Source organism: Schistocerca piceifrons, chromosome 7 (assembly GCF_021461385.2).
Source record: "Schistocerca piceifrons isolate TAMUIC-IGC-003096 chromosome 7, iqSchPice1.1, whole genome shotgun sequence".
In the NCBI taxonomy this organism is placed as follows: Eukaryota; Metazoa; Arthropoda; class Insecta; order Orthoptera; family Acrididae; genus Schistocerca; species Schistocerca piceifrons.
This window is the reverse complement of record NC_060144.1, coordinates 353637078-353653990: the sequence shown is the minus strand read 5'-3', so window position 1 is coordinate 353653990 and position 16913 is coordinate 353637078. Positions and strand designations below refer to the sequence as shown.

Below are 16913 nucleotides of genomic sequence, written 5' to 3'. Positions count from 1 at the left end.
TACAAATTGCTGATTAACCTCGGATAACACCGCGGCGCGGAGCTGGTAGATAATATTTTATGTCAGAATATGAAGAGGGACAAGCGCTGTTTCACACTTGTCTCCAATTGTGGTTAAGGTAGTTGACTGGGTATTTTCGGAACAAGCTGCAAGAGGAGTGTTTGTCTCCGATATCGTAAGGTAGAACTCATGAACCTTGGGTTACTGGAAGGGCCTAATTGTGTTTGCACTTCCCATGAATCAAATTTTCTCCTCTCCGTTCTAGAATCACCCGTGCTAAGCATCCTAGGAGACTTTCTCCCTCAGACTCGCTTAAGGATGATTTAGTAGACCTCAACCAAATTGTCCTCAACGTACTGATTGAACTGCTTAGAACACATCTCCACCCAAGCTGATGATAAGACCTGCGCCGGAACGGTACACGGTGGCCTTGATTTTATAGTAATAACGGTTTCTGTAAATGCCAATATCGTCCAATCAGCGTTATGTTTCTGACGAAGTGAAACGATTTTGGAATAAGTTCTCCAAATGTAAACTGGTAAAGCAGGCTGTGCCAGTACATGAAGGTCTCAAAGAGGTGACCTACATGAGAGTAAAGAAAAATGAAGAAGTATACTGTTTGGCCTGTAATGCTGATACTAGTACCTTACCCATATAAAGGTGACTTCCGTACACTCAAATATATTGCCATTTGATAAAATACACTTCGAGTTTTGTATTTTTACAATAATTAATTTGTTTGGAGTTAGTTAATGCTGAAGGGGTTAAGTTAATTCTATGACCTGGACGCTGAATTGGTTACTAAAAGCCAATTAAAACGTGCTACAACCCTGAAAGAGAATTACGGGACGTCTGGTGGATTAAGCTCTGACGTTTGCTATTACATCTACTCAACCACTGGAAATAAGCATAAACAAAATGAAGAAAAAAATAATTTCAAAGTGAGCATTTTAGGTTTGGTTTGACCATGACCGTTGTGAATATGAATGGAAACCACAATTTAGTCTAATTTTTTATATTATACTTTCCAGTACATATTTCGGAGGATTATACCTCCACCATGAGGTGAATTTATATCAGTTTATAAGGCATGGATATATTGTAAGTACGAGTTTTGTGTGAGGGTATAGGTCGTAGGTAAATGGAAATGAGCGTTTGGAGTCGTTGCGGGGCAGGTCCGGCCGCCTTGGTGCAGGTCTTATTACAGTCGACGCCACATTGGGCGACCTGCACGCCGGATGGGGATGAGATGATGATGAAGGCAGCACAACACCCAGTCCCTTAGCGGCGAAAATCCCCAACCCAGCCGGGAATCGAACCCGGGCCCCTAGGACGAGAATCCGTCACGTTGACCATTCAGCTACCGCGTCGAACTAGGTCGTAGGTAAGATTGTAAAAGCAACCTGTGACCATTGAAAGACACTGGCAAATCTGCCCATAAGTTGTAGTTACAAGACAAACATGTCATATTAAATGACTTAAATCGACCTGACGATGTAGATATAACGGTCTGAAGAACGTAGTAGAAAGAATCATACATATGTCAGGACAAAACCTTCACAGTGAGAGAATGGCTGAGAAAAACAAATACTCGCTGGCTGTTCAGAGAATAAAATTCCCTCAGAGCGTTTTCGCCTGTGTGACAATTGAATCACACCTTATACGGGATTACATATTATAGGCTATGGAGGTGTACGAGGGATTAGCATAACTCTGTAACGCGTAGAATAATTTCAACGAAATTTCGCACAAATATGACTTACTACATGTAAAAAATACCATCGAACTAGGGCTACCCCACGCGTCTAGGAATGGGGGTGGACATGTTGTTGTTGTTGTGGTCTTCAGTCCTGAGACTGGTTTGATGCAGCTCTCCATGCTACCCTATCCTGTGCAAGTTTCTTCATCTCCCAGTACCTACTGCAACCTACATCCTTCTGAATCTGCTTAGTGTATTCATCTCTTGGTCTCCCTCTACGATTTTTACCCTCCACGCTGTCCTCCAATGCTAAATTTGTGATCCCTTGATGCCTCAGAACATGTCCTACCAACCGGTCACTACGTCTCGTCAAGTTGTGCCACAAACTCCTCTTCTCCCCAATTCTATTCAATACCTCCTCATTAGTTATGTGATCTACCCATCTGATCTTCAGCATTCTTCTGTAGCACCACATTTCGAAAGCGTCTATTCTCTTCCTGTCCAAACTATTTATCGTCCATGTTTCACTTCCATACATGGCTACACTCCATACAAATACTTTCAGAAACGACTTCCTGACATTTAAATCTATACTCGATGTTAACAAATTTCTCTTCTTCAGAAACGCTTTCCTTGCCATTGCCAGTCTATATATTATATCTTGTCTACTTCGACCGTCATCAGTTATTTTGCTCCCCAAATAGCAAAACTCCTTTACTACTTTAAGTGTCTCAATTCCTAATCTAATTCCCTCAGCATCACCCGACTTAATTCGACTACATTCCATTATTCTAGTTTTGCTTTTGTTGATGTTCATCTTATATCCTCCTTTCAAGACACTGTCCATTCCGTTCAACTGCTCTTCCAAGTCCTTTGCTGTCTCTGACAGAATTACAATGTCATCCGCTAACCTCAAAGTTTTTATTTCTTGTCCATGGATTTTAATACCTACTCCGAATTTTTCTTTTGTTTCCTTTACTTCTTGCTCAATATACAGATTGAATAACATTGGGGAGAGGCTACAACCCTGTCTCACTCCCTTCCCAACCACTGCTTCCCTTTCATGCCCCTCGACTCTTATAACTGCCATCTGGTTTCTGCTCCCTGTATTTTACCCCTGCCACCTTTAGAATTTGAAAGAGAGTATTACAGTCAACAATGTCAAACCTTTCTCTAAGTCTACAAATGCTAGAAACGTAGGTTTGCCTTTCCTTAATCTTCCTTCTAAGATAAGTCGGTAAGTTCGGTAATTTTCACATCTGTCAACACCTGCTTTCTTTGGGATTGGAATTATTATATTCTTCTTGAAGTCTGAGGGTACTTATTGCCTCACGTGTTCCAACATTTCTACGGAATCCAAACTGATCTTCCCCGATGTCGGCTTCTACCAGTTTTTCCATTCGTCTGTAAAGAATTCGAGTTAGTATTTTGCAGCTGTGACTTATTAAACTGATTGTTCGGTAATTTTCACATCTGTCAACACCTGCTTTCTTTGGGATTGGAATTATTATATTCTTCTTGAAGTCTGAGGGTACTTCGCCTGTCTCATACATATTGCTCACCAGATGGTAGAGTTTTGCTAGGACTGGTTCTCCCAAGGCCGTCAGTAGTTCTAATGGAATGTTGTCTACTCCCAGGGCCTTGTTTCGGCTCAGGTCTTTCAGTGCTCTGTCAAACTCTTCACGCGGTATGGTATCTCCCATTTCCTGTTCATCTACATTCTCTTCCATTTCCGTAATATTGTCCTCAAGTACATCGCCCTTGTATAGACCCTGTATATACTCCTTCCATCTTTCTGCTTTCCCTTCTTTGGTTAGAACTGGGTTTCCATCTGAGCTCTTGATATTCATACAAGTGGTTCTCTTTTCTCCAAAGGTCTCTCTAATTTTCCTGTAGGCAGTATCTATCTTACCCCTAGTGAGATAAGCCTCTGCATCTTTACATTTGTCCTCTAGCCATCCTTGCTTAGCCATTTTGCACTTCCTGTCGATCTCATTTTTGAGACGTTTGTATTCATTTTTGCCTACTTGATTTACTGCATTTTTATATTTTCTCCTTTCATCAGTTAAATTCAATATTTCTTCTGTTACCCAAGGATTTCTACTAGCCCTCGTCTTTTTACCTTCTTGATCCTCTGCTGCCCCTTCACTACTTCATCCCTCAGAGCTACCCATTCTTCTTCTATTGTATTTCTTTCTCCCTTTCCTGTCAATTGTTCCCCTATGCTCTCCCTGAAACTCTGTACAACCTCGGGTTCTTTCAGTTTATCCAGGTCCCATCTCCTTAAATTCCCACCTTTTTGCAGTTTCTTCAGTTTTAATCTACAGTTCATAACCAATAGATTGTGGTCAGAGTCCACATCTGCCCCTGGAAATGTCTTACAATTTAAAACCTGGTTCCTAACTCTCTGTCTTACCAATAGATAATCTATCTGATACCTTTTAGTATCTCCAGGATTCTTCCATGTACACAACCTTCTTTTATGATTCTTGAACCAAGTGTTAGCTATGATTAAGTTATGCTCTGTGCAAAATTCTACCAGACGGCTTCCTCTTTCATTTCTTACCCCCAATCCATATTCACCTACTATGTTTCCTTCTCTCCCTTTTCCTACACTCGAATTCCAGTCACCCATGACTATTAAATTTTCGTCTCCCTTCACTATCTGAATAATTTCTTTTATCTCATCATACATTTTATCAATTTCTTCATCATCTGCAGAGCTAGTTGGCATATAAACTTGTACTAGTGTAGTAGGCGTGGGCTTCGTGTCTATCTTGGCCACAATAATGCGTTCACTATGCTGTTTCTAGTAGCTTACCCGCACACCTATTTTTTTATTCATTATTAAACCTACTCCTGCATTACCTCTATTTGATTTTGTATTTATAACCCTGTATTCACCTGACCAAAAGTCTTGTTCCTCCTGCCACCGAACTCACTAATTCCCACTGTATCTAACTTTAACCTATCCATTTCCCTTTTTAAATTTTCTAACCTACCTGCTCGATTAAGGGATCTGACATTCCACGCTCCGATCCGTAGAACGCCAGTTTTCTTTCTCCTGATAACAACGTCCTCTTGGGTAGTCCCCGCCCAGAGATCCGAATGGGGGACTATTTTACCTCCGGAATATTTTACCCAAGAGGACGTCATCATCATTTAACCATACAGTAAAGCTGCATGTCCTTGGGAAAAATTACGGCTGTAGTTTCCCCTTGCTTTCAGCCGTTCGCAGTACCAGTACAGCAAGGCCGCTTTGGTTAGTGTTACAAGGCCAGATCAGTCAATCACCCAGACTGTTGCCCCTGCAACTACTGAAAAGGCTGCTGCCCCTCTTCACGAACCACACGTTTGTCTGGCTCAACAACAGAGGGGTGGACATATAGAATGAAAAAGGATTAAATGTAAGCATAAGTCTGAAACTCCTGGAGGAACTACTTTACGATTTGTATACTGTATTTTATTCTAAAAGAAGTAAATAAAATAAATTTTATTTACACTATTATTATTATTATGTAGTGTTATGCCTAGTGGAAGGTCCGTGTCTTAGTATGTCGAACTTCTGATGCTAATGTTCGCTGTCTTAAGCTTCTTCCTTCAGTCTGTTGTATCTCCTTCCATCGTCGATGTCATCCAGCTGTTACATACTTCTTCTTGCTCGTCACGGAATATTCGCGCTTCAGCCTCTATAGTTTGGTGAAGTTCCAGTATGTGGCGGCGCTATATGTAGCCTTGAAAACAGCGTCTGTAAAGGGGGTGCGTTCCAAGCAGAGAGCTGTCACGTAGTTTCTTTTGGCAAAAAACCAGAGCATCGAAGGTATTCATAGGCACTTGTAGAATGTCTACTGAGATCTGGCAGTGAACAACAGCACGGTGAGTCGATGGGTGAGGCGTTTGTCATCATCGCAGCAAGGTCGCACAAATCTGTCTGATCTCTCGCGTGCCGGCCGCGCACAGCGGTGACTCATGCAATGTTGGAACGTCCGGACACTCTCATTCGAGGTGATCGAGGGATCACAATCGAACATCTCGCTTCACAACTTGTTGTCTCTGTTGGTAGTGCAGACACACTCGCCCTCCAATTGGGGTATTGTATTGTATGTTAACTGGGGAGCTATAAACGACGGAGAGGCTCCGTCCCCGCCGCAGCCGCAGTGGTCCACAACCCCACGACGACTACCGCAGTCCACTTCACCTCTCCGCCGCCCCACACCGAACCCAGGGTTATTGTGCGGTTCGGCTCCTGGTGAGCCCCCCCCCCCCCCCCCCCCCCCGGGGACCCCTCACTCCAGACACGAGTGTAACCCCTATGTTTGCGTGCTGTACGTGTATGTGGAGAATTTGTTTGCGCTGCAATCGCCGACATAGTATAGCTGAGGCGGAATAAGGGGAACCAGCTTGCGTTCGCCGAGGCAGATGGAAAACCGCTTAAAAACCATCCACAGACTGGCCGGTCACCGGACCTTGACACAAGTCCGCTGGGCGGATTCGTGCCGGGGACCAGTCGCTCCTTCCCACTCCAGAAAGCCCTGTGTTAGACTGCTCGACTAATCGGGCGGACACCAGTTGGGGTACACAAATGTGTGTGCCAGCTGGGTTTCTCGCCGCCTAACAGAAGAACATGAAGAGCAACGAAAGACCATTTGCGCGGAATTGCTTGCGTTTTACGAGGCTGACCGCGACAGTTTTTTGTCGAGCATTGTCAGAAGCAATGAGACATGGGGTCATCACTTCGAATCAGACAAAATCGGCAACTGTGGAGTGGCGCCACACCATCTCTCTTCCAGAGAAATGGTTCAAAGCCACACCATTAGCCGGTAAAGTCGTGGTCACTGTGTCACTGTCTTCTGGGACACTGAAGGGGTTAGGCAATTTTCAACTCTGAAGTTTATTGTGATGCTCTCGGGAAACTGATGGAACAAATTCTGCGTTTCGTTGCCACAAAAACGTAAACGAACTTTTCCTTCTGGTGGACGACGCATGGCGTCACACAAGTTATCGCACCCCAGAGGAGCTCACAAAACCTCAATGGACTCTTCTTCCTCATCCACCCTGCAGCACATACACCAGTCAGCTATTATCTAGTTTTATAATTTTATTCATAGCATTTATTTTCTCAGAAACTGTAGTATGTAATTCAGAATAAAATAGTCACGAGTTGCACAGTTACTTTTTTGCGCATTACGGGTTTCAATAGATTAATCCGTCATCTTCAGAAGCCTCCGGAGTTTGGGATGTTGTAAACCATTAGAATTTGGCATAGAATTATGTAAAGTACAAGAAATTTATTACAAAAACTTACTTAATATTTTTTAGCAGATGTCAGTATCTTCTTCAGAAAAGCCTAATATCATGGCATGTCCAAAATTGTGCACACAGTATTTTATGTGATAATTATGAAGATAGATTAATAATCTACAGTAAATGAATCACTATTTATATACATAGTGAAAATGTTGAGATAGCAGCAACTAACGTGTGTAAAAGCGTGTAAAATCATAAAATATATGAAGGATGTTATATATAATACATTTGGAAAACTTGGCACATTGTTCGACATAAGCTATTGCTGATATTAATATCTCAAAGAATGGGCTAGTTCTCTCCATTTTATAAGAGCTGATATAAAATGAAAATAGCGTTTATTTTTCAATGCAACCTGATCGTTCAACAAATGTTTGGAATTTAGGTAGGAATGTTTATATATTTCAGTCTCTTCCAAGAGGTTCATTCTGTAGCCCATTACTTACAGATATTAAAGTCAGCAATAGCTTATTTGGAACTATGTGCCAAGTTTTTCAAATATACTATGTACAAGGTAGCCCGCCCGGTTAGCCGTGTGGTCTAACGCACGGATTTCCGGATTGGGAAGGAGCGCCTGGTCCCTGGCACGAATCCGCCCGGCAGACTTCTGTCGAGGTCCGGTGAGCCGGCCAGTCTGTGGATGGTTTTTAGGCGGTTTTCCATCTGCCTCGGCAAATGCGGGCTGGTTCCCCTTATTCCGCCTCAGCTACACTATGTCGGCGATTGGTGCGCAAACAAGTACTCAACGTACGCGTACACCACCATTACTCTACCACGCAAGCATAGGGATTACACTTGTCTGGTGTGAGGAGTTCCCTGGGGGCGGTCAACCAGGGGCCGAACCGCACAATAACCCTGAAAGAGTGGTTCGGTGTGGGGCGGCGGAGGGGTGAAGTGGACTGCGGTAGTCGTCGTGGGTTTGTGGACCACTGCGGCTGTGGCGGGGGCGGAGCCTCTCCGTCATTTCTAGGCCCCCAATTCACATACAATATAATGTACAAGGTGGTCAGAAACAGTCTGAAGAATTTGTAAAGGTGTCGGAGGAGAGGCTGTACTGAGAAATAACTAAGAGAAAAATTCTGTACGTTGCGCCGTTTCCGAGTTAGTGTTTAGCATTGAAGTTAGCCAATCGGCTCGTCACGCACAAATTTAAGCAGCCCGTCAGAAAAAGTATTGCGAATCGTGTTCTCCGTTTGGTTTCTTCAGACTGTACAAACGTAGCTGTTGCTCACCTAGCTTAAATCTATCACTTCCGAAAAAGTCAAATTTGAACTGGTAATGAGCATTTGAACAAGTGGTAACTCACGGACCCACCGATATCTGTGCATGATCGCAGTTTAGCGCGTGCAAGCTTGAATTTGCGCGCACATCGACCTGATTAGCTAAATTCAATGCTAAATAACTCGGAAATGGACAACGGATCGAATTTCTTTCGTAACAATTATTTCTCAGCATAGCTTCCCCTGAAACACCCTTACAAGCTTTTCAGACTGTTGCTGACCATCCTGCATAAACTGCCTCTATATACCTTACTTACAATTTTTATAGTATTTGTAATTATCATATACAATATGTACATTTTTGGGTGTGTCATGGATTTATGTGTGTGTGAAGAAAACATTGACATATGCGAAACAAATTTAATATTAAGCAAGCTTTACATAAGTGTATGGCAAAGTTCTAATGATTTATAACATCCCAGGTTTTGTAGGCTTCTAAAGATGCTAGATTAATCTGTTCAAAAAGTGAAATAAAAATAATTGTGCAAATGATGACTGAATTTTGTTCTCAAATACTATCAAGTTTCTGTATGCACCGCTGTGAGCAGTGGCCCTTTGCAAGGTATCTGACTCCCAAATGGCTAGTGCATGCAGTTCCCTTCACAATGTTCTTTCGCAAGCTGGTTGAGAAGGACTTGGATTCACCGACCACAGCAATTTCTGTCGGTTTCATAACTGGTTATCATTGACAAGGCGTGACGCCCGCTTCTGGTCCCTGTTCGCTTTGTGACTGCTCTTCTTATCATTTCTCGTAGTCAAATTGGAGATTCTGCATTGATACACCATTATATCTGGAAGCTTCATTCACGGTGTGATCATAAGCGCCCTCAAACACGTCAGCTCCTTTCGGATACTGTTTCACAACTCGACGTCGACCTGTCTTACTGTGTAAATTTCATACAATTCATTGGGCACATACACGTCACTTCAGTGCCAAGACTTACGGTAGCTGTTGTGGCTCACATTACCACCTGTTAAGAGTTCTGTGACATCCACAGTGTTCCAAAGCAACCACTGACCTTTTTTTTTTAAGGAAGTGACTAATTTTTTTTGTCCGGTGGGCTCATAACGCTTGCGTTGCCTGGAAAAATATTAACTTTCGTGATATTTTTTTAAATTGGTAGGTTATTATCTCTTGTAAGCAGTAAAGCGCACCTGAAATGTAACCTTTGGGACGCCCTTCACGGTGTCTTCGCAGACACTAAAATGTTGTCTCCTTCTAGCGGTGTTATAATTATTCAACACAACTTTTTGCATACTTCATTGTAAAGAGTGATTCAAACTAGTTGTTTACAAAATCATATATTTCATAAAATATGAGCTCTTATTACAAGGTAAAATGTCTTGGCAAGATCATAAAAGAATCAAATATATAAAGCTTGCAATATACTCTAAGAAAAAAAAGACGCACCACGAAGGAATTCTCCGAATGGGACGGAAATCAGTAGATATGATGGACACGTACAGACAAACAAATGTTTCCAATTTAAGAAAAATTGGATGATTTATTCAGGAGAAAGAGCTTCACAAATGGAGCTAGTAAATAATGCATTGGTCCGCCCCAGGTCCTTATACAAGCGGCTATTCGGCTTGGCATTGATTAACAGAGTTGTTGAATGTCCTCATGAAGAGTATGGAACCAAACTCTGTCCAATCGACGCGATAGATCGTCAGAATCCCAGAATGATTAACAGACCCCTGTTCATTATGTTCCAAACGTTCTCAATTGAGAGAACCGACTACCTTGCTGATCAAGGTAAGGTTTTGCGAGCACGAAGATAAGCAGTAGAAACTCTCGCCATGTGCGGGCGGGCATTATCTTGTCGGAGTGTAAGCCATGCATGATTTGCCACGAAGAGCAACAAAAGGGAGCGTAGAATACTGTTGACGTGTTGCTATGCTGCAAGTGTGCCGCCGATGACAACCAAAGAGGTCCTGCTATGAAAGAAATGGCACCCCACACCGTCACTCCTGCTTGTCGGGCAATATGGCGGACGAGTCTAGTTCGTATCCCACCGCTGTCTGGGACGTCTCCAGACTCGTCTTCGGGCTCATCACTGGAGACAATTCTACTTCAGACAAGGACGTTCCAGACTGAAGGCCCCTGGATAATGGTGGGATATCACCTGACTGTCGCCTGATATACGTACGACAATTAGGAGCGATGGTCTGGGATGCCATTTCTTTTCATACTAGGACCCCTTTGGTTGTCAGCCGCGGCACCCTTGCAGCATAGCGACACGTCGACAATATTCTATACTCCGTTATGTTGCCCTTCACTGCTTGTCTTCGTGCTTGCCAAATCTTACCTCGGCCAGCAAGATCACCGGATCTCTCCCCAATTCAGGACGTTTGGAACATTATGGTCAGAGCCCTCCAACCATCTCCGGATTTTGACGATCTGACGCGCCAATTGGACAGAATTTGATACGATATCCCTCAGGAGGAAGTCCAGGAACTCTATTAACCAATGCCAAGCTGAATAGCTGCTTGCGTAAGAGCCAGAGGTAGAACAACGCGTTATTGACTTACTCAGTTTGTGAAGCTCTTTCTCTTAAATAAACCATCCATTTTTCTGACATTGTATTCATTTGTTTATTTGCACATATACGCTACTAGTCACTAAAATTGCTAAACCAAGAAGAAATGCAGATGATAAAAAGGTATTCATTGAAGAAATATATTATATTAGAACTGACATGCGATTACATTTTCACGCAATTTGGGTGCATAGATCCTGAGAAATAAGTACCCAGAACAACCACCTCTGGCCGTAATAACGGCCTTGATACGCTTGGGCATTGAGTCAAACAGAGCTTGGATGGCGTGTACAGGTGCAGCTGCCCATGCAGTTTCAACACGATACCGCAGTTCATCAAGAGTAGTGACTGGCGTATTGTGACGAGCCAGTTTCTCGGCCACCATTGACCAGACGTTTTCAGTTAGTGAGATAATTGGAAAATGTGCTGGCCAGGGTGGTGTGTACCGGTACAGCTGCCCATACAGCTTCAACACGATACCACAGTTCATCAAGAGTAGTGACTGGCGTATTGTGACGAGCCAGTTTCTCGGCCACCATTGACCAGACGTTTTCAATTAGTGAGATAATTGGAAAATGTGCTGGTCAGGGCAGCAGTCGAACATTTTCTGTATCCAGAAAGGCCCGTACAGATTCTGCAACATGTGGTCGTGCATTATCCTGCTGAAATGTAGGATTTCGCAGGGATCGAATGAAGGATAGAGCCACGGGTCGTAACACATCTGAAATGTAACGTACACTGTTCAAAGTGCCGTCAATGCGAACAAGAGGTGACCGAGACGTGTAAACAATGGCACCCCATACCATCACGCCGGGTGATACTCCTTTATGGCGATGACGAATACACGCTTCTAATGTGCGTTCACCGCGATGTCGGCAAACACGGATGCGACCATCATGATGCTGTAAACAGAACCTGGATTCATCCGAAAAAATGACGTTTTGCCATTCGTGCAGCCAGGTTCGTCGTTGAGTACACCATCGCAGGCGCTCCTGTCTGTGATGCAGCGTCAAGGGTAACCGTAGCCATGGTCTCCGAGCTGATGGTCCATGCTGCTGCAAACGTCGTCGAACTGTTCGTGCAGATGGTTGTCTCGCAAACGTCCCCATCTGTTGACTCAGGGATCGAGACGTGGCTGCATGATCCGTTACAGCCTTGGGGATAAGATGCCCGTCATCTTGACTGCTATTGATACGAGGCCGTTGGGATCGAGCACAGCGTTCCGTATTACCCTCTTCTACCCACCGATTCCATATTCTGCTAACAGTCATTGGATCTCGACCAACGCAGCAATGTTGCGATACGATAAACCGCAATCGCGATAGGCTACAATCCGAACTTTATAAGTCGGAAACGTGATGGTACGCATTTCTCCTCCTTACACGAGACGTCACAACAACGTTTCAGCAGGTAACGCCGGTCAACTGCTGTTTGTGTATGAGAAATCGGTTGGAAACTTTCCTCATGTCAGCACGTTGTAGGTGTCGCCACCGGCGCCAACCTTGTGTGAATGCTCTGAAAAGCTAATCATTTGCATATCACAGGATCTTCTTCCCTTCGGTTAAATTTCTCGTCTGTAGCACATCATCTTCGTGGTGTAGCAATTTTAATGGCCAGTAGTGTGCATCACTTCTACCGAGTTCCTCCCATTCGGATAATTCCTCCGTAGTGCGTTTTTTTTCTTTTTTTTGTGTTCAGAGTGCACTTGGTGAGTAAATATAGAAATGCCGTTCTCAGTTGAGCAATCCTGTTAAAGTCCCAACTGTGACTCCGTAAGTAAATTGTCTGTACTTCAGTGTTACTCTCTTGAGCACATTACCTTCTGAAATATTATGGACAAATTTGTTGCAGAGAAATTATGTGATAGTTTCTTAGAAATTTCCTGTCACCTTTCTCATAAAGGTATCATATATTTTGCTTGTTTTCAGACGACCCGTGAATCATGCCTGTAGTTCTGTATCACTTTCCTCCCAGCCCACCGTCCCGAGTAGCCTTGACTGTTGCTAAGGCTCTTGGGATCGATGTCACCGTGAAAATCATCGATCTGTTCAAGAATGAACACTTACAAGAGGAGTATCTTAAGGTAAGACACTAGTAGTGTAGTAAATATTTGTTGTGTCCTTCAAGACTCCTAAACAGCAGATCCGTATTAAGTGGCTCATTCATTCTCTTATGGTTGTGTGCTATTTATTTACAGTAACGAGTCGTATTTATATAAAATTAAAAATTAGTTCTGCGTTTTTAAACAGACACACACACACACACACACACACACACACACACACACACACACACACACACACATGTTTACACATTCTTCCATGGAGAAAGTAGAAAGATGGAAAGGACTGTAATTTATTGAAATTTTCTTTGTTCGTGGATCCTTTTTAATTCAACTGGAAGGCTATAAATGTATTTTAGTAAAATACTTAAATAGTCGATAACTGATGTATTTCCTCCTAGTTATTATTTATAAATCTCATTGTTTTCGTACTACGTCACGTAACTCAGTTTGTTGTCGCCATGACTGCTTTTTAAAGAGTTGCGTACGAGACAACTTCAGGACGTACAACTCATACCATCGCGTTTTACACATACTTCATTATTTTTTTACAAATAATTATGATTATGATTTCACAGTACCTAAATGAATGAATCACATGAAGTATGATAAATTTGAAACATTATTGACGGTATCAGTAATGTTATAAAATACGACGTGAGTGACGTCGACCATCAGTTCCTTCAAGAATCTTAGTGAAAACATTAGTCAACTGAGGTCTGGAGAATGTACAGGCAAACATGTGGGGCCTCTCCGACCAATCGAAACTGTCTTGGACGGAATTTTCAAATGCACACGCATGTTGCTGCGAAAATCTTCTGGTGCATCATCGTGTATGAGCCACATATACAGTGTTCAAAATGAGTTCGGGTTTGCAGCCGGTCGACGTAAACTTGATTGCACGATATTTCTGCTGGACGACTGCCTGCCATCATCAGGTGAGCCGAACGAGGACTCACGAAGGCGTTCTCCGTTCCGTCTTACATAGTGAGCTGATAGTACAGCCGCGCATGCGTAGCAGTCGCGGACACAGGAGGACCACACCACCCAGCGATAGCGCCCTCGCTGGTGGAACTGCAATACTCAGCTGCTGTCGGTATTGTCGCTGGCCGCAGCTATCGAGGTCTTCTGGCGTCTTCGTCTCGAGAAAATTTCGGAGATGACGGGATTCCATGCGTTGTTCAATTGGTAACCACTGTCACGGTTCATTAGATTTCCCGCAATGCTTATTTCAACGGATTCTTTGATAATGGAGTCCCAAAAAGATGTTGCTGTGGCCAAAATCGAAGTTTTGTCGTCCTCCATTGAATGTCCGTTAGAAATACAATGTTCCGCAACTGCAGACTTACTGGGTTGCAGTAGGCGAGTGCAGCGTTGATGTTCTGTACAACGCTCTTCCACTGTACGCGTTGTCTGTCCTACTACACTACTGGCCATTAAAATTGCTGCACCAAGAATAAATTGGGCGCTAATGACCATAGAAGTTTTGCGCCCTAAAACCACAAAAAAACCAAGAATAAATGCAGATGATAAACGGGTATTCATGGACAAATATATTATACTAGAACTGACATGTGATTACATTTTCACGCAATTTGGGTGCATAGCTACTGAGAAATAAGTACCCAGAACACCACCTCCGGACGTAATAACGGCCTTGATACGCCTGGGCATTGAGTCAAACAGAGCTTGGATGGCGCGTACAGGTGCAGCTGCCCATGCAACTCAACACGATAACACAGTTCATCAAGAGTAGTGACTAGCGTATTGTGACGAGACAGTTTCTCGGCCACCATTGACCAGACGTTTTCAATTGGTGAGAGATCTGGAGAATGTGCTGGCCAGGGCAGCAGTCGAACATTTTCTGTATCCAGAAAGGCCCGTACAGGACCTGCAACACGCGGTCGTGCATTATCCTGCTGAAATGTAGGGTTTCGCAGGGATCGAATAAAAGGTAGAGCCACGGGTCGTAACAAATCTGAAATGTAACGTCCACTGTTCATAAAGCCATCAATGCGAACAAGAGGTGACCGAGACGTGTAACCAATGGCACCCCATACCACCACGCCGGGTGGTCGCCAGTATGGCGATGACGCATACAGGCTTCCAATGTGCGTTCACCGCGATATCGCCAAACACGGATGCGACCATCATGGTGCTATAAACAGAATCTTGATTTATCCGAAAAAATGACGTTTTGCCATTCGTGCACCCAGGTTCGTCGTTGAGTACACCATCGCAGGCGCTCCTGTCTGTGATGCAGCGTCAAGGGTAACCGCAGCCATGGTCTCCGAGCTGATAGTCCATGCTGCTGCAAACGTCGTCGAACTGTTCGTGCAGATGGTTGCTGTCTTGCAAACGTCCCCATCTGTTGGCACAGTGATCGAGACGTTGCTGCACGATCCTTTACAGCCATGCGGATAAGATGCCTGTCATTTCGACTGCAAGTGATGCGAGGCCTTTGGGATCCAGCACGGCGTTCCGTATTACCCTCCTGAACCTACCGATTCCATATTCTGCTAACAGTCACTGCATCTCGACCAACGCGAGCTGCAATGTCGCTATACGATAAACCGCAATCGCGATAGGCTACAATCCGACGTTTATCAAAGTCGGAAACATGATGGTACACATTTCTCCTCCTTACACGAGGCATCGCAACAACATTTCACCAGGCAACACCGGTCAACTGCTGTTTGTGTATGATAAATCGGTTGGAAACTTTCCTCATGTCAGCACGTTGTAGGAGTCGCCACCGGCGCCAACCTTGTGTGAATGCTCTGAAAAGCTAATCATTTGCATATCACAGCATCTTCTTCCCGTCGGTTAAATTTCGCGTCTGTAGCACGTCATCTTCGTGGTGCAGCAATGTTAATGGCCAGTAGTGTATATAGGCCATACCACATTGACACGGTATTTTGTAAATTGCCACCTCCCGCAGTAGCAAATCATCCTTCACCGATCCCAGCAAATCCTAAATCTTAGAAGGAGGACGAAAAAGCACTTTCACATGAAAATTATTAAGAATCCTCGCTATCTTGAAGGGGATATTTCCAACGAAAGGAAGAAAAGCTAGGGACTTGGCTGGTGCGTTCTCCTCTGTATTCACTTCCCGGTTCCTGGCTCTAGTTGAGAAGGCCCTGTTACTTAGCCGGGTCGAGTATCCATTGTCTCTGAACACCGCCCTTGAATGTGCAAGTTCTTTAGGCAAATTCTCTGCATCCGACACCGCATGTTCCCTATGCACAACGGTTTTAAGTACACTGATGGTCTGGGATGGATGATGGCAACTAGAAGAATGCAAGTACAAATCAGTGAGAGTGGGCTTACGATAGACAGAATGTCCCACCGAGCCGTCACCTTTCCGTTTAACCAAAACATCCAGGAATGGAAGGTAGCCATCTTTCTCTAGCACCAGCCTTCGACTGCTGCCTGACTGGGTGTGTGGGCAGCTCTGCACTCTGCCACCTTCAAAGGTCTGCGATGCTGGGATCCATGCATCTCTGAATGTGCCAGGGTCCAAAACGAGGACTCCTCTGCCCTGTGACATTGGGGCAAGATGCTGTCCGCCGCTTTCTCGGTGACGGCAGCCGACTCTTGGCCATCGTGCTACAGGTGGTAAATTCGACACATACTCGGATACAGCAGTAACGGCAGCAGACGGCCTGCGCCACTGCTGGCCAGAGCAGATTGAGAGCTAAACACACCGAGAGACAAAGTGTTGGTGTATCTGTCGTGCACGCCAGGGATCAACACTAGCAGCATCGAAGTCTGAATGACCGTAAATAAACAGCAATAAAGAGTTTCTTGCAGCCACGAGCTGCCTTCTTCTTCTGCAGCTACATCCATGTCTGGTAGTGAAACACTGTCGACACCAAGCTATCGTAGACATGCTATGAGATTTCCGCCAGTCACTAGTGAAACAACCGGCCGCTGTGGCCGAGCGGTTCTAGCCCTTCAGACCGGAACCGCGCGACTACTACGGTCGCAGGTTCGAATCCTACCTCGGTCATGGGTGTGTGTGA

At 44.2% G+C, this 16913-nt stretch overlaps 1 protein-coding gene across 1 annotated transcript in view; it reads left to right on the top strand.

Moving 5' to 3' along the window:
- LOC124805241 (glutathione S-transferase D7-like) overlaps window positions 1-16913 on the top strand; it is a 78774-nt gene that overhangs the window by 29542 nt on the left and 32319 nt on the right. The window contains exon 2 of the mRNA XM_047265749.1: window positions 12755-12909. Within this exon, the coding sequence (XP_047121705.1) occupies window positions 12769-12909 (141 nt within the window). The 5' untranslated portion in view covers window positions 12755-12768. The remainder of the gene's footprint in view (window positions 1-12754; window positions 12910-16913) is intronic.